This window comes from Mirounga angustirostris, unplaced genomic scaffold, assembly GCF_029215605.1.
Source record: "Mirounga angustirostris isolate CCGP_5_RB_7025 unplaced genomic scaffold, mMirAng1.0.hap1 SCAF_11, whole genome shotgun sequence".
Taxonomy (NCBI): Eukaryota; Metazoa; Chordata; class Mammalia; order Carnivora; family Phocidae; genus Mirounga; species Mirounga angustirostris.
In genome coordinates this window covers 15,601,886-15,628,635 of record NW_026991719.1, presented here as the reverse complement: position 1 = coordinate 15,628,635, position 26,750 = coordinate 15,601,886, and the positions used below count along the sequence as shown (strand labels likewise).

Sequence of the window (26,750 nt, the reverse complement as noted above, 5' to 3'; positions counted from 1 at the left end):
ATCTGAAAATATTTGTCACCTAAAATCTGCCATTTAAACATCTTTATGCATTTCATTGGCATTAAGTACATTCACACTCTTGTGCAACCAACACCACCATCCCCCTGCAGAACTTTTTCATCAGCCCAAACAAAAATTCTGTGCCCCTTCAACAGTAACTTGTCATTCCTCCCTCCCCTTAGCCCCTGATAACCACTGTTCTACTTTCTGTCTCCTTGAATTTGCCTGTTGCAGAAATTTCATATAACTGGGATCATGCAGTCTTTGTCTTTTTGTGTCTGGCTTATTTTGATTAACACAATGTCCTCGAGGTTCATTTGCGCTGTGGTGCGTAGCGGAGTGTCCTTGAAGGCTAATGAATACGCCAGTGTTCGCCCTCGCATCTGCAGATGGGGCATTTGGGTCGTTTCCACCTTCAGGCTATTGTAGATAACGTCCTAATGACCATGGGTGTCTGAATACCTGCTCAAGTCTCTTCTTTCACTTTCTGGGGTATATGCCCACCTAGGGAATTGCTGCATCATATGGTAATTTCATGTTTAATTTTTTTTGAGGGACATCTTGTTCGCTTTTAGCAGAGGTCCCTGTGTGCCTTTGGTCTGCAGAAGGACTAGCTTTTGTTTTACTTTTTAAGCATCTGTCCTCCGTCTTCAAAGATGAGAGTCTGGGGGCACCTGGGTGGCTCAGTTGTTAGGCGTCTGCCTTCAGCTCGGGTCATGATCCTAGGGTCCTGGGATCGGGCCCCCTGCTCTGCGGGAAGCCTGCCTCTCCCTCTCCCGCTCCCCCTGCTTGTGTTCCCTCTCTCGCGGTGTCTCTCTCTGTCAAATAAATAAAATCTTAAAAAAAAAAAAAAAAAGATGAGAGTCTGGAATTCAGTAGAACTGTTAAATTCAGTGAGGGTCAATCCCTTGGTTACTTCTAGTGCTTGGAAAACAAGACAGGTCTTCTCTCTCTCTTTTTTTTTTTTCCTTGAAGAAACCCGTTCTTCTGGATGTGCCTTGATTCCTTTTGTTTAAATGCCCATGTATCTACTTGAACAGAATTCATAGTCATGACTTGCGATCACTTACTGCGTGTGCGGAGTGTATGTACACGCACCAGCCTGTTCTGCTTCCCGAGTGCGTGCTGTGCGTGTCTCTCTTGGAGCTCGGTGCCTGGGAACACAGCAAAAACCGAGACTTCCTGCGGGAAGGAAATCTGTGTAACTCTGGCTCGTGCTTTCCCACACATTCTGAGCTGGAAATTCTGTTTTCTCGGACACTATAGTTGAATATGCTTAACTGTGGTATCAAATCTTAAACGGAGGTCTGGTGCAGTAGAATACAATACAGTTATCGCCAAGGAACGCACCGTATCATTGATGCCCGTTTACTCTCCAGTTGGTTGGGTGGTTAGAGACCAATCTAAGTTAGAGCCTCCAGCTGCGTGCTAATTCGTGGCCTTCTTGCCTTAGCTAGTAACGGGTCCAATGACAAGAACCGCCCCTTTGATCAAGCCTTGTCCCTACCTGCCCTGGGGCGCAAGTTCTCTGTCGCTGTTGGGTCTGGCTCTGCCTAACTTTGCTCCTCTCTGAACCTCCTTTAGATGCCACTTTCCTGACCCTGGGGCCCTGCTTCTGAGGTGGAAGGCACCTGGATCCCTGAACCACTCTTCGGAGGGTAGCTATTGAAGCAGGAATGTTCACTTAGGGGTTTGCATAAGCAAGAGAGAAGCTTTTATTTGGTCAGGCTACTAAGATTGGGGGGTGGGGGTTGTTACCGTGGTAAGAGTATAACTTGGGTCATGAAAATCTAGCACAAATGCTAGAAAGTTGTCTGCAAGGTATGCCTTTCCAAGAGGAGGTCAGGCCACGAATCCCCTCATGTCCTGGATCCTCCCCGTTTATAATCTCCGCCGACCGTGGTGCCCGCGCCGTGGGGCTGGGCGTGAGGAAGGCAGAATTGAGACGCTGGCTCCCCTGGGTTCATACCAGCAATGGAAGAACACATTCTAGCTTCTATTTGGTTTCACTGGTTTTGGAGGCTAGGTTATTTTTTTCCTTTTGTATCAAATGATACTATAGTGATTCTGTTAGTTTTTAAGCTGGCGGTAATATCGGACTTTCCGCCAAAATAGGATATGTCATGGTTTAAAGTACGGCCAGCTCTAGTCCCTTTTGCTGCCCTTTCCATGGGTTATGTCTAGCTTCTCCATCTGTGATGTTACTTGTGAATTTTTTTTAAAGGTTTTATTTCTTGAGAGAGCGAGCACGAGCTGGGGGAAAGGGAGAGGGACAGGCAGACTCGCCACTGAGCGGAGAGCCTGACGCAGGGCTCGATCCCAGGACCCTAAGATCATGACCTGAGCCGAAAGTCAGCCGCTTAACTGACTGAGCCCCTCAGGCGCCCCATACCTGTGGATTCTTCATCAGCTTGATGTGTCGTGTGGCAAAGACCGTGCCTTGCAAGCATCCATATCTTCTCCCACAGTTCCAAATCTCCCTTGCAGTTAGCGTGGGTCGTCGTGATTAGTGCTGGCCTGTGAAATGTGAGCAACATCAAGCATCACTCTGAAGGTGACTGAGACATCAGTGCGCCACCTCCATCTCTCTTTGCCTCTCTTGTGGCTTCCTCGAAGGTCATGTGTTCAACATGGTAGTTAAGCCCCTGAAACTCCTGTGGCAGCATAGCCTAGCTTACCCTGACTAATAAAGCTTGCAGTGCATTCTGCTGGAAATGCCTAAATGCAGCTCTCCACTTTTGTGGACTCAATCCTCCGGTGCATTGGCTTCTGCTCAAGAGAGAGGCTTATACATGCCTTAAGACGGCTCGTAATTGGGTGCATACTCTCCCCGTCACTCTGGAAAATGCATAAAGTTCTAAGGAAGACAGGCCTGTGGGATGTGTGGGTTTGACAGTCGTAGAAGCTGCACTTTGTGCGGCACCTAGCCGTGGTCAGGAGATGGGCCAAATCTATTTCCAGCAGAATGTAGGGGCAATAGTTAGACATCGTCTTCTGTTAAAAAACTAAACATGGATGAGCAAAATCAGCAACCTGGGAGTCAGTCTTGGCCCCACCCTCTCAGTCATTGCCAAATCCAGCCTGTTGCTTCCAAAGTGGTTCTCAGATCTGCTTGACTTCGCTCTATGTGCCCCTCCTCCCCGGTCCAGGACTTCTCTCCTCTCATCCACGTTGTGGCCAACAGGCAACAGCTTCGTCACTGGTCTCTTAAGGCTGGGTCAGTCTTGGTGTGTTCCTCTCCGTGTCCTCTGCTCTGATGCCACCGTAGCCTGCAGTCTTGCTCTGCCCCAAACCTCCTCCGCCTTCACATCTCCGTTCTTCCAGGGAGCCTTCACAGACTCCTCACCTGCTCTCTGCCGGCTTCGATCACACCGAGGTTTTCATTCCTAGCGAGTAACACAGTTGTGATTAAATAATTGCTGATAATTAACTCTTCAACGGCAGGGAGCCAGATGCGGTTTTCTTTGCTACTCTTGGAGTGATTCCTAGGAATATCTGTCCAGTTCCTTTTTAGAATAACTCTCAGTGGACGCAGATGACACTTGGTTTCTCCCATTGAGATGAAGCAAAACTTGTTCGGTACCCTCCGCAGGAAATCAGAATGTGGTTTCCTGTGGAAACCATGTTGAAAATGGCGGCCAGGCATAGATATAGTCCAGTTGTGATTTTTTATTAGGAAAGAGGAGACATCCTAACGACACATTTCTGGATCTGGACCTTTCTCCTCAGTGGTACATCTCAAATAGAACAGACGAGAACAGCTCACACTGGAGACCCTGGAATGGAAACGGTGGTTTGAACTGTGTTCTGAGAATACTGGTTCTTTTCATTTGTCCACACTTTCTACGATGTATATTTTTCACAATGGGATTTTATTTTAAACAAGTGCAGTGGGAGAATAAAGATGACGTTATAACTGAGAGGCCTCCTCTCTCCCTGCTGGAGCCAACGGTGTGGCTTGCTCAGGCCACAGTGACTTTCCTTGCGGGGACAAGACCGCGTGAGCCCCTGGCTGGACCTCAGCTGTCCTCTGCTGGACCTGGCTGCTGGCTTGCCCATGGGGGCCGTTCCCAGAGCCTCCTTCCTTTCTAGCTGCTGTTACTGCTACTGACTCCTCATTGAACCTGGAACTTGACTCAATTCTTAGTCATGTGGGCTGAGTGAAAGAAGCATTGCACCTGCAGCATTTCCTCACAGCTTTGCTGTGTGAGCCTTGAGTGCATGGAGGGTAGATAAACCCTCGGGGGCTGGCCTGCTGCATTGCTGGCTGGCTGTTGTCACTGGGGCAGAATGTGTTAGGGGTTCCCAGCAGCCAACTTAAAAACCAGACTTTTAGAATGCAAGCCATAAACTATTGTTGAAAGCCTCTGTGTACCAGGCTTTGGGATAGGAGCTGTTTAAATCCTGGTCAAATAACATCAGTGGGGGAGGGGTGATTTCATGCAAAGCCAGCTGGAAAACTTCTTGTCCCCCCCACCCCAATACCTTCCCAGCTTTCGGGCTGTTGGGTGTGGCAGGGCTTGGCCAAAATGCCTGGCAGTTGCTGGGGCTTGGTTGGTAGTAGGGGGTGCAGCGCAGGAAGGAGCTGAGCTGTGGACTGCGGCAGGAAGCAGCGTTCACCAGAGAATCAGGGTCAGCCCGGGGGCAGAGTTGGACAGAGGTGGAAGCGGGAAAGGAGTAGGCGCTTTAGATGTAGATGAATTTTTTCTTAAATTCTTATTGTGGAAAATTGCAAACATGGACATTACGCAGCTTCAACAGTGAGTATCATTGTGCCATATTGATTTCTTTACCGCTACCTACTCCCTGCCCCACACTTGATTATTACAGTCTTAAGCATTTTTAACCTACAGTATGTATACATTGAATGTACACATCTCCGCTGCACAATGTGAGAAATGACTAAACCTGCGTAAACAGACCCTATCACAATAGAAGTTCCATCTGTCCAGAAAGTTCCCTCATGTCTCCTCTTGCTCATTGCCCTCTCCACTCCCATTCCTGGCCCCAGAGAGTGCCTGAGAGGCCATCACCACCAGTTAGATTTGCCTTTGCTAGAGTTTTGTGTAAATGGGCTCATACAGTGTGCACTCTCCGGGTCTAGCTTCCTTTGCTCGGCATGATGTTTTTGAGATTCACCCATATCGTGCCGTATATCTGTAGTTTGCTCCTTGTTCGTGCAGAGTACTGTTGGATTGCATGGATATACGCAGTTGGTTTAGTTATTCTCCTGTTGAAGGACATGTGGGTGGTTCCCAGTTTGGGCTATTACAAGTGAAATTGCTATGAACATTTGTATATAGGTCTTTTTTGTGGGCAAATGTTTTCATTCCTCGAGTCAATAACCAGCAGTGGAATGGCTGGATCAAAGGGTAGGTGTATGTTAAACTGTATAAGGAAACTCCAAACCTTTTCCCCAAGTGGTTGTACTATTTTATATTCTTGGCACTGAGGCACAAGAGTTCTTGTGGCTTCGCATCCTCACCGACATTTTGTATCATTGAGCTTTTCGACTCTGGCCTTGTTAGTGGGGGTGTAGTGGTTTCTTATTAAGGTTTTAATTCACCTTGCCTTGATGATTAATGATGTTGAGTACCTTTTCAGGTGCTTTTTGCCATGCACATACATTCCTTTGTGAGGTGTCTGTTGAGACCATTTGCCCATTTAATTGGGTTGTCCTCTTATTATTGAATTACAGGAGTTCTTTATATATTCTGGATTCAAGTGCTTTGTCTGAAGTGTATGTTGTGAGCATTTGCTCCCAGACTGTGGCTTGCTTATTCATCTCCTTGGGACTTGTGATGAACAGAGAACTTTCATTCTGATGAAGTCTCCTCGAGGTTATTTTTCTGTTAAGGTTACCTTCTGTGTCCTCGCTGAGAAGTCTTGCCTCCCTCCAGGTTGTGGTTGTACACAGACTCTCCTGTGTTCTTCTGAACACTTGACTGTTGGAGTTTTTACACTGAAGTCTGTGATTGATCACGTACGCAGTTGGACGCGGGTGACTTGTGATGAAGCACACCTGACACCTTGTCTCAAGCACCTGGGAGAAGCATCTCGCCCCGGATGAGTGTTCCAGGCACTCAGAGTCCGGTTGCCAGAACCACGGCTGCCTGCCTGGCACCTCACCATCCAGGAAAGTGTAGGAAGTGCAGGTTATCCTTCGGGCCAATGGCCTCTCTGCCTTCTGGGGTACAGACCACCAAACAGATCCATGATGAAGCTTGACCAGCATGTGTTCCGTCACTGTGTCCCACTGCCCTGGGTGACACAAGTGGCAGAGGGGGGAAAAAAACCCTGGCTTTGGAGATCCGGTTTCCAGGTTTGCCCTGTCCTTTATTGGTTGTGTGACCCAGGATAAGCTTACTTAACATCTCTGAGCCTCATTAAAAAAAAAATCTCTAGAGATTGACGCACAGTGCCCTGAACTTGGTAAGTGCTCAGCAATGTCAGGTGGTAGGGTCACATTATCCTCCCGCAGTCGGGTCAGACAATTTTTTTTCCCCAAAGTTTGGAGGTTGGAGATTTAACCCTGGCTCCATTCCTGGTCCTGTGCTGAAGAATGGAAGTGAGGAAGAGGTCCAAACCCCTGCTTTGAGATGCTCTTGATTTTTTTTCTTTCTATTAGGGTACAGAATACATACAGAAAAGGGCACAATCTTAAGTGTATGCTCTGCTGTGTAACTGTGCACTTGGATCAGAAAAGGGAGTGCCAGTCGCACCGCAGAGAGTGCTGGCTTCTGGTTTCTTCTGGTTTTCTTTTTTCTTTTTAAGTTTTTTTTATTCCAATATACTTAACATATTCCGGTGTAGAATACAGTGAGTCAATCCCATAGATCACCCGGTGCTCATCAGGACAAGCGCGCTCCTTCATCCCCATCACCTGTTTCCCCCATTCCCCCGCCCCACCTCCCCTCTGGTGACCAGCAGTGTGTTCTCTTAAGAGTCTGTTTCTTGGTTTGCCTCTCTCTCTTTTTATAAATGGAATACAATTTCCTTTTGTTGCCTCTGGCCCCTTTCACTGACCATTATGTTTGTGGAATTCCTCTCTGTTGTTAATACAGCAATAATTCGTTCGTTTTCATTTCTCCGCAGTATTTCGTTGTAAGCATACACCGCAGTTTGTTTTCTGTTGTTGAAGAGTTGAGTAGTTCCAAGGTAGGAACGGTGCTGCTGCTAAGAATATTCTACTTTTTCTTTTTCTTTTTTTTTTTTTAAAGATTTTATTTATTTATTTGACAGAGAAAGACACAGCGAGAGAGGGAACACAAACGGGGAGTGGGAGAGGGAGAAGCAGACTCCCTGCCGAGCAGGGAGCCCGATGCGGGACTCGATCCCGGGACTCCAGGATCATGACCTGAGCCGAAGGCAGTCGCTTACCAACTGAGCCACCCAGGCGCCCCAAATATTCTACTTTTTCAAAAACCAGAGCAAGCCCCCGAGAACGCAGCTCCGTTGGGATGGCATCCTCCCCCGCGGTGGCGCTTCGTCCCGATCTGGAACCGTGCGGCGGTCGCCCTTGCACCCAGCAAAGAAGCCAGTGCCGTTCGCGGTCCTTGCCCGTTCCAAGCACCTAGCCCCGGCCCCGGGCAACCGTTACTCTCCTTTCTGTCTCTCTCCTGTCTCTCTCGATGGGCTGATTCATGTCAGCGGCCTGATGTAACCTGCCTTGTAAGCCTGGCTTCCTCTCCGGTGCCTGGGTGGCTCAGATGGTTAAGCGTCTGCCTTTGGCTCAGGTCATGATCCCAGGGTCCTGGGATCGAGTCCCGCATCGGGCTCCTGCTCCATGGGGAGCCTGCTTCTCCCTCTGCCTCTCTCTCTCTGTCTCTCATGAATAAATACATAAAATCTTAAAAAAAAAAAAAAACAGACTGGCTTCCTCTCGCTCGTGTCCACGGTTCATCTGTGTGGCCGCACGTGTCTGGACTGCGTTCCCTTTGGGGGGTGGCAGGAAATTCTGCTGGACGGATATACCACGTTTTTATCCATCTGTGGATGGATTTGGGGGTGGTTTCTAATTTTGAAGAACACTGCAACTTTTTGTGTAGACATTTGCTTGCCTTTCTCTTGAGTATGTGCCTAGCCTAGGAGCGGGATTTCTAGATCCTGTGGTAACACTCTGTTTAAGCTTCTTTAAAAAAAATTGTATTCTGATTAAAAAGCAGCTAATACAAAATCTCTCAGCCATTTCCAAACGAGCCGTTCAGTAGCATTCAGTACATTTCACTTTGTTGTGCAACCAATCTCCAGAACTTGTCCATCTTAAAAAACTGAAATTCTCCACCCATTGAACAACTCCCAGTTTTCCTCTCCCCTCAGCCCCTGGCAGCCACCGTTGTGCTTTCTGTTTCTATGATTTGACTACCGGACATACTTCATGTCAGTGGAATCATACAGTATTTATTTTTTTGTGACTGGCTTATTTCATTTAATGTCCTTGATGTTCATCCATGTTGCGGCATGTGTCCGAATTTCCTTGCTTTTTAAGGTTGAACAATCCATTGTAGGGATATACCATATTTTGTTTAACTGTTTATCCATCAATGGACACTTGGGTTGCATCCACCTTATATTTAACCTTTTGAGGAACCGCTTTCCAAAAGGCTGTTGTCCAAAACAGCTACACATTTTACATTCCCACCAGCAGCGTATGAGCATTCCAGTCACACCAAATCCTCATCACACTGGTTCTTGTCTGTTTATGGTAGCTGTCCTAGTGGGTTTAAAGTGGTAGCTCATGGTGGGTTTGATTCACATTTCCCTGGTGACGAAGGATGTTGACTGTCTTTCCATGTGTTTTTTGGCCATTTGTGTATCTTCTTTGGAGAAATATCTGTGTGAACCCTTTGCCCATTTTTTTAGTTATTTGTCCTCTTACTATTGAGTTGTAAAAATTCTTTATATGACCTGGAGACTGATCCCTTGTCATACATGATCAGCAAATTTTCTCTGCCATTCTGTGATGTATCTTTGAACTTTCTTGAGGATGTCTCTAATGCACAAATTTTAATTTTGATGAAGTCCAGTTTATTTCTTTTATCCCATCTACACTGTTTCCCCTAATTTTTTTTTTTAGTTTCTTATTTATCCTTATAGTACTTCTTTATTTCCGTTGTCAGCACACTGCAATCTGCAAGCCGGCCACCTTCATTTTGTAAATAAAGTTATATTGGAACACCTCCATCCATCTCTGTAATGGCAGAGACTGTGTAGCTCACAAAGCCAAAAATATTTATCTGGTCCTTTATGGGAAAAGTGTGACCACTTGTGCTATGTAAATAAAAGCACATATGAATGTGCATTCTTATTCTCCCTTTCTTATTTAAAAGGTACCAGACCAATATACTGTTGTGCATCTTGCATTTTTCCATTAACAGTGGAGCCTGGACAATTTTCCAAATCAGAATATGGGAATCTTCCTTTTCCTTTTTTATAGCTGGATAGTACTTCATTGGGTGGATGTATCTTGTTTATTTTACCAATCCCTTCTTAAAGGATACTTAGAATATATATCTAAATTATTCTATATATCTATAGATATATAGATATATATATTATTTTTGGCTACTAAGCTGCAGTGAATAATTTTGTGTAGATTCTATGTAATATGTATATAGGTTTGTTTGTTCATTAGGTATCCCAGAGTGACATTTGTGTATTGAAGAACAAATGCACCTATAATTTTGTAGCTAGTCTCATATTCCTATCTGTGGGTTATACCATTTTGTACCTTGTCCTTCTTTATGGCCAAACTGGTTGCCAATCTTTTGACTCTTGGTAATCTGATAGTTGAGAGATGGTATCTTAGTTTGAGCTTGTATTTCCCTTATTCTGCATGTAGTTGGGCATATTCCCCCCCCCTTTTTTTTCCTGAGCTGTTTATTCATGATCCTTCCCTGCGCTTTTCACCTATTGGTTTATGGGCCTTTGGAAGAGGGCCTTAATTTCTAGATGTTTCTATGTTTGAGCATAAAGTCTTTGTTTTCTCTCTATTGTTCAGATTGGATCATTTCTACTGAGCAGTCTTTAATTTCACTGACCCCTCTATCATGTCCATTCTTTTTGTGAGCCATTCTGGTGAGTTTTCTATTTTGGTTATTATATTATTCATTCCTAAGATTTCCATTTGGTTCTTCTTTTTATTTGTTGAGACTTTTTTTTTCCCATTCTTTTCAGAAGTGTCTGCCCTTACTTTTCGGAGGACTTTTATAATAATTGCTTTAAAGTCATTGTCAGGTAATTGTGATGTCTGTGTCCTCTTGTTATTGGAGTCCATTGATTGTCTTTTCCCATGTGAGTTGAAACGTTCCTGCGTCTTTGAAGTGATCCAAGTGATTTTGGATTGTACCCTGGATCTTTTGAAATCCTCTGATGAGATTCTAGGCCTTGCATATGTCCTATGGAGTCTGTTGGTATTTTTGCCTTAATGGGTGGTCAGCCTGGTTGGTTTAGGCTGCCAAGTTCAGTTTCAGTTGTGGTGCCCTTTGTGATTTCAAAGTCTTTTCAGTGCTGCTTGGCTTTGTACTTTGTGATTTACTGGGACTCCCCTTTTCGGTCCTGTGGCCAGAAGACCGGGGCTTTAGTTAACCCACTCTGCCTCACACTTCCCACAACTGCCCATGTTTGAGGCCAGGAATTCAGAGAGAGAAAAAAGCGGTGGGGATTCACCACCACCCTCCTTGGGACCACAGCTCCTCCAGTTAGAGCAGAAGATTCCACTGTCTCAGAGGTCCAGGCACCTGTAGGCACCACTGCCCTGACGGTCTCACCTGATACTGCTGTGGGATCATAGGGGTCCTGGATGTGCAAGGGAAGAGAGAAAAGAGAAAAGTGGACAACTGCCTTCACTCTCAGCATTTGGAGGCCCCTTTGCTGCTTTCTGAGCCAGAAGTAGAGGGCCTCTCCTGGTGCTCTCTGCGTCGACACCCGGCACCCATTTTTGGGGTTTCAGGCTGCCTTCAGTCCGAGCTAAGGGAGACTGGAGGGGAAATGGGGAACTTGATTTTGGTTTGGTGGTACTTTGGAATCGGGTCTTCTCCAATCTGCTTGCTTCCTTTTCATATTCTTAAATAGCTATTCGATCCATTCTGCCTAGTTTTTACGGATGTGTTCAGGGAGAGACAGACTGGAATGTCTATTCCATCTGACTGAGAACCAGAACTTAAACTTGGACCATTACATTTTGAGATGTTTTGTCATGAAGCATTAGTAACCAGAATATAATATCTCTGCATCTTACTGATCAACTTACCACAAGCAAAAATATCCTCAAGGCCAGCTGTATTGTATCAGGCCAGTTCTGTCCGTACCAGATGCTCTGTATGATTGTTAAAAGTTGGGAGCAAAAGTGGAATACATGAAACACAAGGCAATGGAAATGGTCGATATCATAAAGGCTCTTGATTGGTCTCCAGAGTAGTCTTCCAGTTATTTTGGTTGTGAGCCGGGAGCCAAGACCATTTTGATGTCTAGAATGACCCTTGGATGGTCATTGGATCTCACAAGGCTGACGCCGTAAGACTTGTTGGTTGGGTTTACTAAAAAAAGGTATCCTCTTTCCTGAGAATGAGAATCCTGCATTCAAAAGACTCGACCTTGTTAAGTAATTTTCATAATGTCTGTGGCTAGTGAGGCATGCTTGATGGAAACCAGGAACTCTGGACATTGATTCTCAACCACCTAGGGAAAAGGGTACTGGTACATGGGAGAAAAAAACGAAATTAGGTGGGGTAAGGACGAAGAAAAAAGGCCCTGTATCCAGCAGTGAATTCCCACTGTCATCACCAAATGAACTCTGTGCCCCTCCGCAGGCTGTGGGGCGGACCTCACTCAGGAAGCTCTGAGTACAGAATGGGTGAAATCAGTGGTCCGGCCAGAAGTCCTGGCACCTAGAGTTGATCTTGAAGGAACAGCTGATTTCATTAAGTAAAAGGGGGGTGTTACTGTTGAAGTGGATGTAAAAGCCACAGGTCCTCTTGTGTTGACTGGCGGTCATTTTAATGAGACAATCAGAGAACAAATTAAGGAAGGCAGCGCTGTTTCCTACAATTGTGTCACTCTGACAGAAAAGCTCAGCGGTACCCCTTCACAGTTGGCGCTGTGTGGTCCCAGTACCTCAAGCTCTCCTCATCTCTGAAATCGCACACCTCTTGAAGGTGATGTATGCCACAGACCTTGCAGAAGAGAGAGTCGTTATCTGCTGGTCAGAAAAGGCTTTTAAGAACTATGTCTCCAAAAACTTTGCCGAAGAAAGTTAGGTCAAAGCAGATCCCTTTATAAAAGGGTGGAAGGAAGCTGAAGAGAACATTCAGGTGGTGAAGATGAAAATATTGAGGTGGTATATTTCGGGGCTGCCAGAGAACCCCGAGTTGGAGCTGTGACGAGCACCGTCATGGATGATGGCGCCAATACTGAGAGCACTTAAAGTGATGAACGCACCCTGGCGTGCAGTGGTCTTGTCCTCGTTAGCTGAAAGAGCAACATGAACATGTGCAAGCTAAGTGACTTAAGTCATGCTACGTTTTATGTGGCCAATGTTTCATTGTGAGTGCTCTAAAATTAAGCTCAGTGTGTCCATTCACCTCAGATCATAGTTTGCTTATATTTCGCATATGTCTTTGAAAAAAACTCGTAGTGGATACATCTCAATCACACTTACAAAGGTATACACATTTTATTTTTTGGTCATTCTTAAAAAAAGATCCTGGAAAGCCAAAGATAGGGGGCCAAGTATAGGTTCCCGATGTCCCCACTCTCCTGCCCCCTGCCTTCCCCGTTGCAACGTGATACTTCAAGCACCTGGCACCCAGCCCCTGTTGATGTTGTATTTGGTAAGGATTTGTTGACTTCCTGACACTGAATTGGTAGGTTGTCTCCCCCTTATGGGATTGGAAAATTGGATTTAAAGTAGAAGTAGAAGGCGCTTCCTGTCTAGTAAATCTGGGCTCTGCTGTTTTTAGGTAGCTTTTGGATAACTAATGTTGTCTAAGTCCAATCAGATTTTTTAAAATGTCTTTGGCAGTAAAGTTATTCTAAAATCTAGCTCATTTAGATACAACCAATCTTACCTTCGTTATTTCAGATTGCCTGGAATATATTTAAAAAGACTGGCGTGAGCCAGTACAATCACAGAATTACTATTTGGTAAATCATTTACCATTATATCATTTTGTTGATGAATGCTTTGCTTTGGAAATCAGAGGCTTTTAAACCACACTAGAAAATTACAGTTTTACTTACTACTTATAAAACATTGCACAAAAAGAATGTTTAAGTGTTCAAAAGTTTTTTTTTTAAAGCTTCTTTTTTTTTTTTTAAATATTTTTTTTTTTAAGATTTTATTTATCTATTCATGAGAGATAGAGAGAGAGAGAGAGAGGCAGAGGGAGAAGCAGGCTCCCAAGGAGTAGGGAGCCCGATGTGGGACTCGATCCCAGGACCCCGGGATCATGACCTGAGCCGAAGGCAGACGCTCAACCATCTGAGCCACCCAGGCGCCCAAGTGTTCAAAAGTTTTTAATGAACTAAAATCCTATGTATCATTCATCTTGGTTTCATATTAGCATTCTTAAATTGTTTGAAGGGCACTTTGTTTTTAAATTCAGACACTTTCCTGCTACGCGTAGATTTTAAGGGGAGCCTTGGCTTGTTACAAGTCCCTGTTGTGGTATCACTTCTTAAGCGTTGTTAAACCAAGACGGGTAAGGTGCATATATGTCCCCATCAAGAAGGATGGTTTATTGTATGCAGACTTTTCCCCAGAAGCTGACCTGTGTCCTTAGAAACTGAAAGGTAATGGTTGCTCGAGCATGGTCTGCATTTGCAAATGGAAATCTGCCTTTTACCTCTTTTTATCTGTGATCTGTTTGCCTAAGATTTAGCTGGATAAATCAACTGTTTTACCCCTGGTGGCTATGTTTCAGAAAGTGAGTCAGGAAGTTAGGAAACCTCACCTGGACACTTGGGAGCCGTGATTCTGTTGTGCCCTGGCTGTGAGACCTTGGGTGAATCTTTGGGCTTCATTTCCCCATCTACCAAGTAAAACCAGTACCTTCCCTGCCAGTATACCAGGGTGGTTCTGAAATTTAACCAAGATGTTTGTGGAACTACTTTGTAAATATCAAAGCAGGGGACCGTTGTGGTGATTGAAGCTTTTAGGTAACTTATGATCTCTTGAGGGAAAAAAAAAACAACAACCCTGGATGCCTCGTATATAAAAATTCCAATGTGGTGTTTAATCATACTTAGCATTTATAAATCTAAATTAGTATCTTAGGAGTTGTAAAACTAAGCTGGTTGAATATTATTGTGGTATAAATCCTCAGTGTAAACTTAGTCTAGTGGCCTGAGTGACAAATATCAGGTAAAAATGGCAGCTTTGGGTCTGAGACAGTTTTTCTATTGAACATGGCTTACTTGGAATTTTGAGTGGCAATATCAATCTGCTCTGGGTTAATTAGGTACTGAAAAGTCTCTATTCCAACCCTTGGTGGAGCCACGGAGGGGCTCTTTAGTGCAGGTGGGGAGGCTGGAGTACAGGACCCGACACAGACCTCTGAGAAGGCAGAGGAAAGAAGGAACTCGTGTCACCGGATTAAATCGTCATCTCCTCAGCGACAAGCTACTCCCCTAAGTTGAAGGTTTCCGACAAAAATGGCCGACATAAGTTGGGGGCTTCTGTCCTCCATCCCTGTCCTCTGCCTCTTCCCATCACTCTGCTTTGTCTTCAGATTGCTTGCTTTCCTCAAGTAACTAATTGTAGCAGTCGCCATGGCCTTGGTGTTAGCGTGTGTTGCCACTTCTTAATAGCATCGGTAGGAAACCCATGCTTTTTGATGTGAGTAGGTAGAGTCCAGGGAACGATCCCATAAGCAGAATGTCTGATTCGTTCAGCTGCAGTGTGATTTTTGACTCTAAGCAAATGTCTGTGGGGAGCAGTTACCTATTGGAGATAACCACACTGGGTTGTAAAGGGTTTCTTCAGCATATTCATTCGTCCTTTCTTGAGCAACAACCTCAAAAGGGTGAATTTGGGTATGATAGGCTCCTGTTTAAAACCCCTCATGATTATTACTTTTTTTTTAGAACTTTTAAGTGAGACATTGAGACTACATACAGTTATATTTTTTTAAGATTTCATTTATTTATATTAGAGAACATGCAGGGTGGCGTGGGCGGGGGGCGGGGGCAGAGGCAGAGGGGGAGGGAGAGAGAATCCCAAGCGGATTCTCTGCTGAGCACAGAGCCTAATGTGGGCTTGATCCCACGACCCTGAGATTACGACCTGAGCCGAAACCAAGAGTTGGACACTTAACCAACTGAGCCACCCAGGCGTCCACTATAGTGATTTTTTTTTTCCTTTGCCTTCTCCGCTTTTAGCAGTATGTACTGAAATATTTGGAAATGAAATGAAATGATGTCTTGGATTTGCCAGCAGAGATGGAACAAGGCGGGCTTTGAGTTGAGAGTTGTTGAGGGAAGTAAAGGGGCTATGGGGGTTTCATTATACTCTTCTACTTTTATATGTATTTGTATTTTTCCATGATAAAAAGTAAAATCTAAAAAACCACCCTACCATAGGTTTCCCATCGCCTTAAGATAGAGGCAGCCCTCTTAACATGGCCTTCAGACCCCTTCACCATCTGGCACCTATTAACCCTTCCAGGTTCATCTTCTGAAATTATTTGCAGTTGCCCTAACATACCCCATCTTACCTTTGGCCCTTTGCACTTGTTGTCTTCTCTTTCTTTCCCTTTCCATCACCTCACCCTCACACCAATTTGCCTGACTCTTCTGGACCTTCAGATCCCAGACAACATCACTTCCTGTGGGCCTTCCCTGATTGACCTCCACCCCAGTGTGGGTTGAGTACCCTCCTGCGGGTTCTCTGTCATGGTTCCCCCTCATTTCTGCCTTCCTGACTGATTCTAACCACCATTTTCTTCCTATCACTCTCATTGTATTATACACTTTTTTTTTTTTTTTTTTTTTGAGGAAAGGGATTAGGCCTTGTTCTCCCTTCTATCTGTCAAACTCCACACAATGCCTGGCATATAGCAGGAAATCCATAAATTTGAAAACAAAAGGCCCGCCCAGGGCTTGTTGATGCTTGGCCTCAGGACTCCCAACACCTCCTGCACAGAGCCAGCGATTCCTGGTGCTGATGGGGCTACTGCCCACCTCCTTGTTTCTTCTTGCGCCCATTCACCTCACCTCTGTTCTGCGTCTTTGGGATATTCGGTGACTTCCTATGAGTCACAGCAGTGCAAGAGTAAGTCTTGGATGTTCTTTCCAGAATCTCTGCATGTGGTAGGGAAGGTCCAGTCAAACTTGGAGCTTTTATACTTTCAAAAATGACGAGTTTTGAACTGGTATCCAATATTACTAGGCACATTTAAACACTCTCCTTGTTGATGTGATATGTTGTTCCCCTGTTTGGAATAAGTCTCTGTGGGACATACCTCCAGGGGCATTTGATCTACATTCTCAAGCTGATGGTGGACATGTGAGCCAGAAGGAATGTTCATCATAGCAGTTTGAAATAGGAAAAAGAAAAAAAAAAACATGCATTTAGACAGGATGGATAAAGAAATTTCTGTCCAGTCCTCATATAATGGAATGTGGTGCTGAATTAGACCTAGACGTGCAAACTGGTGGTATCACACCAACCAACAGCAAGTCCAAGAATACATGTGGTGTGGCACTATGTATATAAGGTTCAAAAACATACAGAACTAAACAATATACTGTTTATACACATGCATATATAAGTATATATGTGTATATATAACAAGCATATATAATATATGCATATCTAATCTATATTCTTGTTCATGCATGTGCCTAATATACATGTGCATATATATACATGTGCGTGCATATATATTTTTATATATACACATAAACATGCAGGGAACCGATAAATACGGAGATCAAGACAGGTGTTCTCTGAGCAGGAGGGAAGAGATGTGACTGGGAAGAGGCACATGAGACTCTGAGAATACAGATAATGTTCTATGTCTTGGGCTGCATGGCAGGAGCATTGTTTTACATTTCATTATACTTTATAATTTGTATATAAGCTAAGTATATTCTTTGGAGATGACATACTTCCTAATAAAGATAACAGTGAAACTAAATTAATCAGCAAATTTAAGTGAGGCTACGTTCCCAGCACTTTGAGGAAGGAAGAGGTTTTTCTTGTTGCTTTTCTTCCACTGTTCCTGGGGTCATTTTAAGCCAAGGACTCATCACTTTCTGCTTTACCTAAGAGACTGTTGGTAGAAACACAAATTGCAGTAGTTCCCCATTGGTGATCAGCAGGAAGTAGATTCAGTAGACCGATCACCTCTCTTTCTCTCCCACACCGTGTCCTGTCCTGTCCTTGTTCATCTCAGATGTTGCCGTGGTGGACATGAGTGATGTCTCCAGACAGCCTTCACTCTTTTACCATCTGGGGGTCCGAGAAAGCTTTGACATGGCCAATAATGTGATCCTGTACCATGACACCGACGCGGACACTGCTCTTTCATTGAAGGTAAAGGGTATCGTTCATCTTCTTGTGAATACTTGGCTTTGGGAAAACGGTATTACACATTCAGAGGAAATGTACATGGAGCGCAGGAGGTTGGAGAAAAAAAAAGATTTGCTTGTGCAACTCCTTCCTTCCTACTACAGCTTCTCGCTCACACAGATGACTTCCTGACCACTGTGTGAGCCTACATACTGCAGAGAGGCATTTGTAGGCCACTTCAGTGTTTCCAGGCTCATTAGGGAAATGAAGGCAAAAACTGTTAACTTCCATTGAAGCAAACACACGATTCTGAATCTTTTAATGGGCAATTTGATCCAAACCTACACATTAAAAAAAAATAGTTTCTCAACTCAAATGATAAGATGACGACACAGAACAGTCACCAAAGTGGGCAGAAAGTTTTAGATAGACATCATCCGTATTTAATCTGTTGTCCCCCCCCCCACCATTCAAAGCAGAGCAAAACTGAAAACTCATCTGTTCATGCACGACTCAGTAATGATGATATTTTAAAAAATTTATTCTTGCAAGTTTGATACAGATGTTTTTTGGATAATAGTACTTCCCCAAAATGCTCATATTTGGAACAGAGAGGGGGAGATGGCAGTGGCGTAGGAAGACCTGGGTGGAAGGGCCGAATCATATAGTGTCCACCTGAAACTAATACAACACTGCAGGTTAACTGGAATTAAAGTAAAAACATAAAAAATGCTCATATTTGTAAAATATGAATGTCTGAGGTGAGCTACTATAAAACTCAGGGAATATTAACATTGTCGAATGTCTTAATATTGGTCAGAAAGTCCCGGTCTGCTTTAGATGATTTCAGGAGTAAAGCTCAGTTTGTTTACAGCAGTGTTACTCAACCTTGACTGCACTTTAGAATTACTTGGACAGCTTGTAAATACCCCAATACCCAGGTCATACCCCAGACCAGTTACATCACAGTCTCTGAGGGACTTTTTTTTTTTTTAACCTCTCAAAAGTACAGCCACGGGTGAGAACTAGTGACTTCAAATTAGCTTTCATGGGCAGCAGTTCTAAATGTCCAGCTCCCTTAGTGTTAAATGTCACTAGTATATAAATGCACAGTTTTGTGATGGTAAAGGGGAATATTTTTGTGTTTGTTGAGATTTAATATTAACCAGATTTTTCTGGGTTCTGTAATAATTGGGGGTTATTTCCTGGTAGAAGACCAGCCTGCTTCAGATGTGGAACCTCTCTCCATTCTGTATCACATACACTTGACGTAGATGTGTACTGTGTAATTAGGGCACAGTACTGGGTTTTAAGAAGTCATTCAGAGGACATTGAAAGAAGAAACGGGTCTATTATTGTATTTTATGCTGTCGAATAATTTCCCAAAAGGCTATAAACCCATCTGAAGTTCTCGCTCACACAGATGACTTCCTGACCGCTGTGTGAGCCTACTGCATAGAGGCGTTTGTAGGCCACTTCAGTGTTTCCAGGCTCATTAGGGAAATGAAGGCAAAAACTGTTAACTTCCACTGAAGCAAACACACGACTCTGAATCTTCTAGTGGGCAATTTGATCCAAACCTACACATTAAAAAAAAAGTTTCTCAACTCAAATGATAAGATGACAACACAGAACAGTCACCAAAGTGGGCAGAAAGTTCTAGATAGACATCATCTATTACTTCAGATATTTAGTATCTAAAGTATTACTTTAGATATTTAGATACTGATTTTTTTTTCTTTTACTGATTTTTTTTTTCTTTCACTGATTTTCACTTAAGGTAGTTGTGCTTGCAAATATTTAGAATTAGAAAATGTCAAAGGGTAGATTATTAAGCCTTATTTTGATGAGAAACATGAAATTAGAAAGTATTTTTTTTTCCAATGCAGTATGTTTTTTTTTTCCCCTCAACAATGCCTTAGTGGACTCCTCTAGAAAGTCCCATGACTTTGACAGTTTTACTTTCTTAGAATATGAAAAAATAGTTCCTAAAATGGAAATGGGTGGTCTGTTATATCTGACACCGGAAGAAGGAGGCTGCACTTGGAATGCCGAAATCTCAGAGTGTATAAAACCCATTTTACGGGGCAGCTGTTTAATTATGTTTCCTCTCGTCAGCAAGTGTTGGCTTCCGGCACATAAATGATACAGTCAAGGGCTGCATAACCATTATGCGAAGTTAGCTGACTAAAATCGTCGTCATTGGGTTTGATGTTCCTAGGCTGGTCCGGTGAGGTGTCAGGAATGCTCCCAGCAGCGCCCGCTGCTTAGGAAGCCTTCCGGGGCAGGGTCGCCCGGATGGAGCCGAGAAGTGCTTGCAGCCCCGAGGATATCGCGATATCGCGGTACTTCCGGGCAGTTCCGCCCCGTCCCTGACCTTCCTCCCTGGGCAGGCGAGCTGCAGGGCATTCAGGGCCCCAAACTTGAAGCTCAGAACGTCTGGACGAAAGCATTGCCACCGCTACGGGAAATCCTTATAACCATATATGCCCCTCCATCGTTCCAAAATCCAGCCAATTACGATACGTTTGCCCTAGAATATGAATTTTACAATTCTCTGAGGCTCCCCCTTTTTGAAGCTTTTCACACAGGGGAAGGAGAAGGTTTGAGATGAGTAACTCGTGCTCTGACGTGGGTGCTGGATAATGGGGGGCAAAGTGCTTGCAGTGCTTACGGAAATAAATGGCTATCTTTAAAAGCTATATTCATCTTCTCTTTTTCTTTTCAGGATATGGTAACTCAGAAAAACACAGTAAGTACGATGTTTTCAGATTTTTATTTTTTTATTTTTTTTAAGATTTTATTTATTTATTTGCGAGAGAGAATGAGAGACCGAGAGCACGAGAGGGAGGAGGGTCAGAGGGAGAAGCAGACTCCCTGCCAAGCAAGGAGCCCGATGCGGGACTCGATCCCGGGACTCCAGGATCATGACCTGAGCCGAAGGCAGTCGCTTAACCAACTGAGCCACCCAGGCGCCCTACAGCTTGCTTTCTTTTTTAAAAAAGATTTTATTTATTTATTTGAGAGAGAGAATGAGATAGAGAGAGCATGAGAGGGGGGAGGGTCAGAGGGAGAAGCAGGCTTCCCGCCAAGCAGGGAGCCCGATGCGGGACTCGATCCTGGGACTCCAGGATCATGACCTGAGCCGAAGGCAGTCGCTTAACCGACTGAGCCACCCAGGCGCCCGTTTTCAGATTTTTAACCTGGTAAATGCGTAAGAGCTTGCCTGAAAATCCCACAGATAGCAAAGTGATTTCTGATTGTGCCTGTTCGTGTGTTTCTCAGGGGGATGGCTAGAACCCATGTCCTTCAGGCTGCCGACTATCTTAGGCCCCACTCCCATCCAGGGTGCAGGGTGGAAGATAAGGTCAGGCAGATGGACTTGTTCTTCATTGTGCACTGGGACTTTGAGCCTGGAACCATCTAGCTGTCTCCTTCTGATCTGGGTTGGTCCCACCAACCACCAAGATCCTTTTTGCTGGAGCCATTACCTCCCACATTTGCCACCAAAGCTTCCCTAACAACAGAGAAACAAGAACTTTTACCCCAGGTAATATGGGGGCCTAGCCAAGAGTTGCCCGCCACAAGCTGTAATGAACTAGGACAGAATTCTTCCTGCTCTCTCATATATGTGCTGAAGTCCCCCAGTTTGGCTTCTAAGTGCCTGCAATGATGTGGTGATAACGCCATGTTGGTTGGAATCATGTAATGAAATCCCCACTTTCTTCAAATAAGTTGATGTCCTTGGAAATTGTGCCAGGTTTACCCTGTACCTTTGAATGCCCCTTAAAGCACCGATCTTCCTAGACCTGCAGCACTGTGGTTTGACCAGTCGTGACCTAGATGACAAAGGACATTTCCTTCACCCCTTTCCTTTGGCCCTCAGCCTGCTTCCACTGGCCCTTCTAAAAAGGAAGGGCCTTCTGCTTCTTTTTCTCTAGCGGTTGGAATTCTCAAAGGGAGGACAAAAATGCCCAGGAGGTAGAGCTCTCCCAGGGATTCCCTCTCCAGGGGGATGGGAGCTTTGCATGACTTCACACCCTCCACAGAAGGCCCCACCCCGCAGTCTTTTTTTTTTTTTTTAAAGATTTTATTTATTTACTTGACAGAGAGAGATACAGCAAGAGAGGGAATACAAGCAGGAGGAGTGGGAGAGGGAGAAGCAGGCTTCCTGCTGAGCAGGGAGCCCAACGTGGGGCTCGACCCCAGGCCTCCGGGATGATGACCCAAGCCGAAGACAGACGCTTAACAACTGAGCCACCCAGGTGCCCAGTGGGACCCAGTCTTATCTGGAACCCAGGCAAAGCTTCTTTCCTGATCTGGAAGCCTTGCCTCTCCTCCTCCAAGCCAGAGGATGAAGTTCTAGAAACGAAACAAGTGGTGTCGTTTATGTAATTACCGCTGGAGCTTGGATTTAATAGGCTGACCTGTAAAATTAAGGCATCAGGATGGGGTTGAGTCCTTCTTAGGAAAAGAACTAGGAAGACCTGTGGCTTCATTTTGTCCTATTTATGTCCTCATACTGTCCTCTTATGGGGGTCTGTCTTGTTCTTTCTAGATCTTGATTTCTTAAATTACCTCCTTGATGGAGATAGTGGGGATCCAGTAAAAGGAGCCTGGGCCTGAGGCCGGCAGGCGCAGATTTTAGTCCTGACCTTGTCTCTAAGTAACGTTGGGCAGTCATCCTCTGTGTCCTCATCAGTAAAATGAGAAGGTTGAACTCTTGTCACTTGGTTCGTAGATAACTTCCAGCTCTCAGAGTCTGTGGTTCCATATTTTGCACAAGTAAAAAGGTGTAACTTGGATTTAATGCAAGGAATGTCTCAGAAATGGTTATTCCTCCAAATAGGAATTATATTAAGGTGAGGTGCAAAGAAGAAAACTCTTTCTCCATCCTGACTTTTGGGTGTTTTGGAGCCTAGAAATACTCTTGTTCTCCAAGAGCCTTAGTGTCACTCTGTTACCATTCCACTAAATACCTTCCCTTCCGGTACATTCTCTCTCCTCTAAACACCCAGAATTCCTTCACATTCCTGGTAATTGTAATTATATCATGGCACCATTCTCCCTAGGTGTTGTGTGTGTGTATGTAGTGAACTTATTCTAGAGGATTTGGCAAATAATCTTACTGTCATATTTGCCATTACTTTAGAATTCTGTGCTCAGTGCTAGTTGTCACACTTGATGGGGTGTGAAAATTTAGAGGATTTAAGAGAACAAAATAAGGGACCAGAGGTGGCCGGAAGGGTGGGGAAAAAAACACCTAAGAGGAAAGGTTGAAGGGAGACAAACCTTGAGAGGTATTGTTCATGGTCATTTTCAAATGATTTCTATTTCTGGAAAGTAGGGAGACACTACTACTCCGGGTGGCAGGGAAGCAGGGCAAACTCAGAAAAGGCTGGGATCAGCAGAATGGTCATCTCACAGCTAATGGTGATTAAACATTGAAAGAGAATGTCACAGTAAATCAGGTGACTTTTACTGAGAATTGGCTCACTTGTCCCCTGAATATGGATTGGGCTAATGCTGCTTGGAAGCAGCAGGCTGGACTGTCTAACTCCAGAGGTTTTGGGAAAGAATCTGATGAAACTGTGGGTATGTAATAATTGGACAGCTTTAAAAAAAAAAAAAAAAGGTACAGCATAGTTCTAGGTGGTGATTTACGAAGTCCTGGGAATCAGGTGTTGTATGGATGAAATTCCCCGCACTGAACATGTCACTGAATGCTTGAAGTGATTTATGAAGAGGTGGAAACCAAGGTGCTTTGAGATCTCTGCCTTCAGGGAATCCTTTTATATTTCTAGAATTGTCCCTATTGGTGTGTTGAACTTGGCTTCATTTGGTAAAGGGCTGGTGTATTAGGGCTCTCCAGACAAACAGAACCAGTAGGAGATAATGGAGAGGGAAAAGGAGATACTTACTATGGGGAATCACCTCTGGTGATTATGGGGGCTGAGAAGTCCCACTATTTGCCATCTGCAAGTTGGAGACCCAGGAAAGCTGGTGGTGTAATTAAGACCTAAGTCTCGAGGCCTGAGAATTAAGGGAGCCAAGAGGGTAAATCCCAGTCCCAAAATCAGAGCAGATGACTGTCCCAGCTCAAGCAGCAAGGGGGCAAAAGGGGTAAATTCCTCTTTTTTCTGCCTTTTGTTCTGTTCAGGCCTCAGTGGGTTGGGTGATGCCCACCCACAGTGGGAAGGGCAATCTACTTGACTGAGTCCACTGACTCAAATTCAGATCTAACCCAGAAACACCCTTAAAGCACACCCAGAACTAATGTTTAATCTGGATACCCCATGGCCAGTCAAGGTGACACACAGAATTAACCATCACAGATAAGCATGCTTCTGTTTCTAGAAGCATTTGTTTTGCAGCGATATGAAGGATGGGAAGCCAGCTTCTAGGCTTCAGGCCATTCTGGTCTCTTCTGCTCTTTGGAAACATAGTATCATTGTTTGTACCCAGTTCTTTTTCAGAAGATGCTCTTGTTCTCATGTTCCAAGTTTTTTTTTTTTTAATGCTTTATTTAGGCCTACTTTACGTACCATGAAGTTCACCTGTGTGCACAGGATTCAGTGATTTTTAATAAGAGTTGTGCTCCCCTTGCCACAGGCCAGTATGAGAGCGTTTTCATCACAAAAACACCTACTGACAGATAGTCCCTGTTGCCACCCTCAGCCCCAAGCAACCACCAGTCTGCTTTGTCTTATAGATGTATCTCTCCACAATTTTTCATATAATGTGGTCTTTTGTGTGTAATTTCTTTCACTTAGTCCGATGTTTTTGAGGTTCATCCATGATGTAGCATGTATCGCTAGTTCTTTTGTATTGCCGAGTAGTTATATCGAATGGGTATTCCACATTCTGTTTCTCTGAATAACTACACAACAAGTTTATCAGATGAAATGTGAAATACCCGGATGATAGAATACTAGTGAGCCATAAAGAAGTTGATGGGCACTTGGATTGTTTCCACTTTTTTTTTATTATGAATAATGTTATAAACATTCAGGTACAGATCTTTGTGTGGAAATATGGCTTCATTCCTCTTGGGTAAAATACCTAGGAGTGGACTTGCTGGATCATCGGGTAAATAAATGTTTAACTTTCAAAGAAACTACCAAGATGATACCAAGAGTGGCTATGGCATTTTTACATTTCCACCAGCAACAAAGGTCTAGTTTCTTCACATCCTCACCAGTACTTGGTATTGTCCTTCTTTTCACCTCCACTCAAGTGAGCATGAGGTGCAGTCTCATTGTAGTTTTGTGTTTCCCTAGTGACGAATGATGTTGAGCATCTTCCCTTGTGCTTATTAGCCATTCATAGTCTTCTTTGATGAACTGTTTATTAGAATCTTTGGCTCATTTTTAATTGGGTTTTTTTGTCTTATGGAGTTGTAAGAGTTCCTTGTATATTCTGGAAGCAAAGCCCTTATCAGAGACTTTATCAATTACTTCTTTTATGGATCGTGCTTTTGATGTTGGATCTAGGAACTCTTAGCCTAACCCAGGGCCACAAAGAATTAACACCTGTGTTTTCTTTTTGAAAGTTCACTATATTGGACACTTGAAACTAATAGAACATTGTATGTTAATCATACTGGAATTTAAAAAATAAAAATTTATAGAAAATTAATTAAAACAAAGTTTTAGAGTTTTGGCTCTTACGGTTCTCTCTCTGATGAATTTTGAGTTAGTTTTTGTGTCTGGTGTGAGCTAGGGGTCCAGCTTCTTTCTTTTGCATGTGGACATCCAGTCGTCCCAGCACCATTTTGTAAAAAGACTTCATTCCTTGGTGAATTGTCTTGGTACCCCTTGTCAAAATTGACTGATCGTAAATGTAAGGGCTTGCTTCTGGGCTTTAAATTCTCTTCCATTGATCTGTATGTTTACTCTTACTCCAGGGTCATGCTGTTTTGATTACTGTAGTTTTATAATAAGTTTTGAAATTAGGAAATCTGGTTCCCCTAACTTTGTTCTTTTTCAACATCGTTTTGGCCAGCTGGGGCCACTTGGAATTCTGTACAAATTTGAGAATTGGCTTTTGCATTGCTACAAAACAGGCCATTGGAATTTTGATAGAGCTTGCATTGTATCTGTATATCCCTTAAGTGGTATTGGCTTTGTACCAAGGTTGTCTTCCAACCCAAGAACACAGCATGTCTTTCTGTTTCTTTAGGTCTTCTTTAATTTATTTCAGCATTGTTTTATAGTTTTCAGTGTACAAGGTTTTCACCTTCTTGGTTAAATTTATTCCTGGATATTTTATTCATTTGGATGCTCTTGTAAATAAAATCATTTTCTTGATTTCCTTTTCAGGATAGATTTTTTTAAATTTATTTATTTAAAGTAAGCCCTACACCCAACATGGGGCTTGAACTCACAACCCTAAGATCACAAGTCCTCTGCTCTACTGACTGAGCCAGCCAGGCACCCCAGGATAGATTTTTTTTAAAAAATATCTTTCATAAAAATGTTTTACACCTAACACACTGTACTTCATAATTGAGGTTTTTTATTAAGTTTTAAATTTTAATTCCAGTGTAGTTAACATAGTGTTGTTTTAGGTGTAGAGTATAGTGATTCAGCAGTTCTAGGTATTACTCAGTGCTCATCACCGTATTCATCCCTGGCCCCTATTTCCCCCATCCCCTTCCCTTATTTCCTCCATTCCCTCCCCATGTGATGCAGCTTTTGATCCAAGTTCCATAACAATTACTACTTTTCTGTCTTCATCTATTTTCATCCTTATGCTATTTCCTTCTGCTTTACAAATATCAAAGATAGCCATTTTCTGCATTTTATCACTTCAGAAAACCTGTTTATATGATGAAAGATCAAGGTTGAGCCTTTATGGGAACAGGAGAGACGACTTTATCTATTAAACCTTGGAACTTCCTGGTAGTTTCTTCTTAGTGTACATAGTCCATAGGTATTCTTTAACTGTTTTAATTTTCCCTTACAAAAAATAGCCATACTTTCAAAGTTACAGTATATTTGGCAGGTTGGTTCCCCCCTGGAAGTGGGCTCTGAGACTTGAGTTCAGTGTGCAGGAGAGGTATTCAGGCCTGCCCTCAGCATCAAGGCTGAGGAAGAGGAGGGAAGGAAGCAGGGCCAGGCAAAGAGAAATGAAGCTGGGATGCAGGTTCAGTGATGGACTTGGCTGACCCCATGGGCGGGCGCTCTGGCACTCAGACGGGCTTTCTGGCTTGTTCTGAGTTGGGATGAGATGTCCA

General features: G+C 43.8%; 1 protein-coding gene across 1 annotated transcript in view; it reads left to right on the top strand.

Annotated features, from left to right (window-relative positions):
• The window catches only part of MAP3K15 (mitogen-activated protein kinase kinase kinase 15), a 122,977-nt gene that overhangs the window by 2,919 nt on the left and 93,308 nt on the right, over window positions 1-26,750 (top strand). The window contains exons 2-3 of the mRNA XM_045875677.2: window positions 17,397-17,536; window positions 20,241-20,264. Coding sequence (XP_045731633.1) covers window positions 17,397-17,536; window positions 20,241-20,264 — 164 coding nt within the window. The remainder of the gene's footprint in view (window positions 1-17,396; window positions 17,537-20,240; window positions 20,265-26,750) is intronic.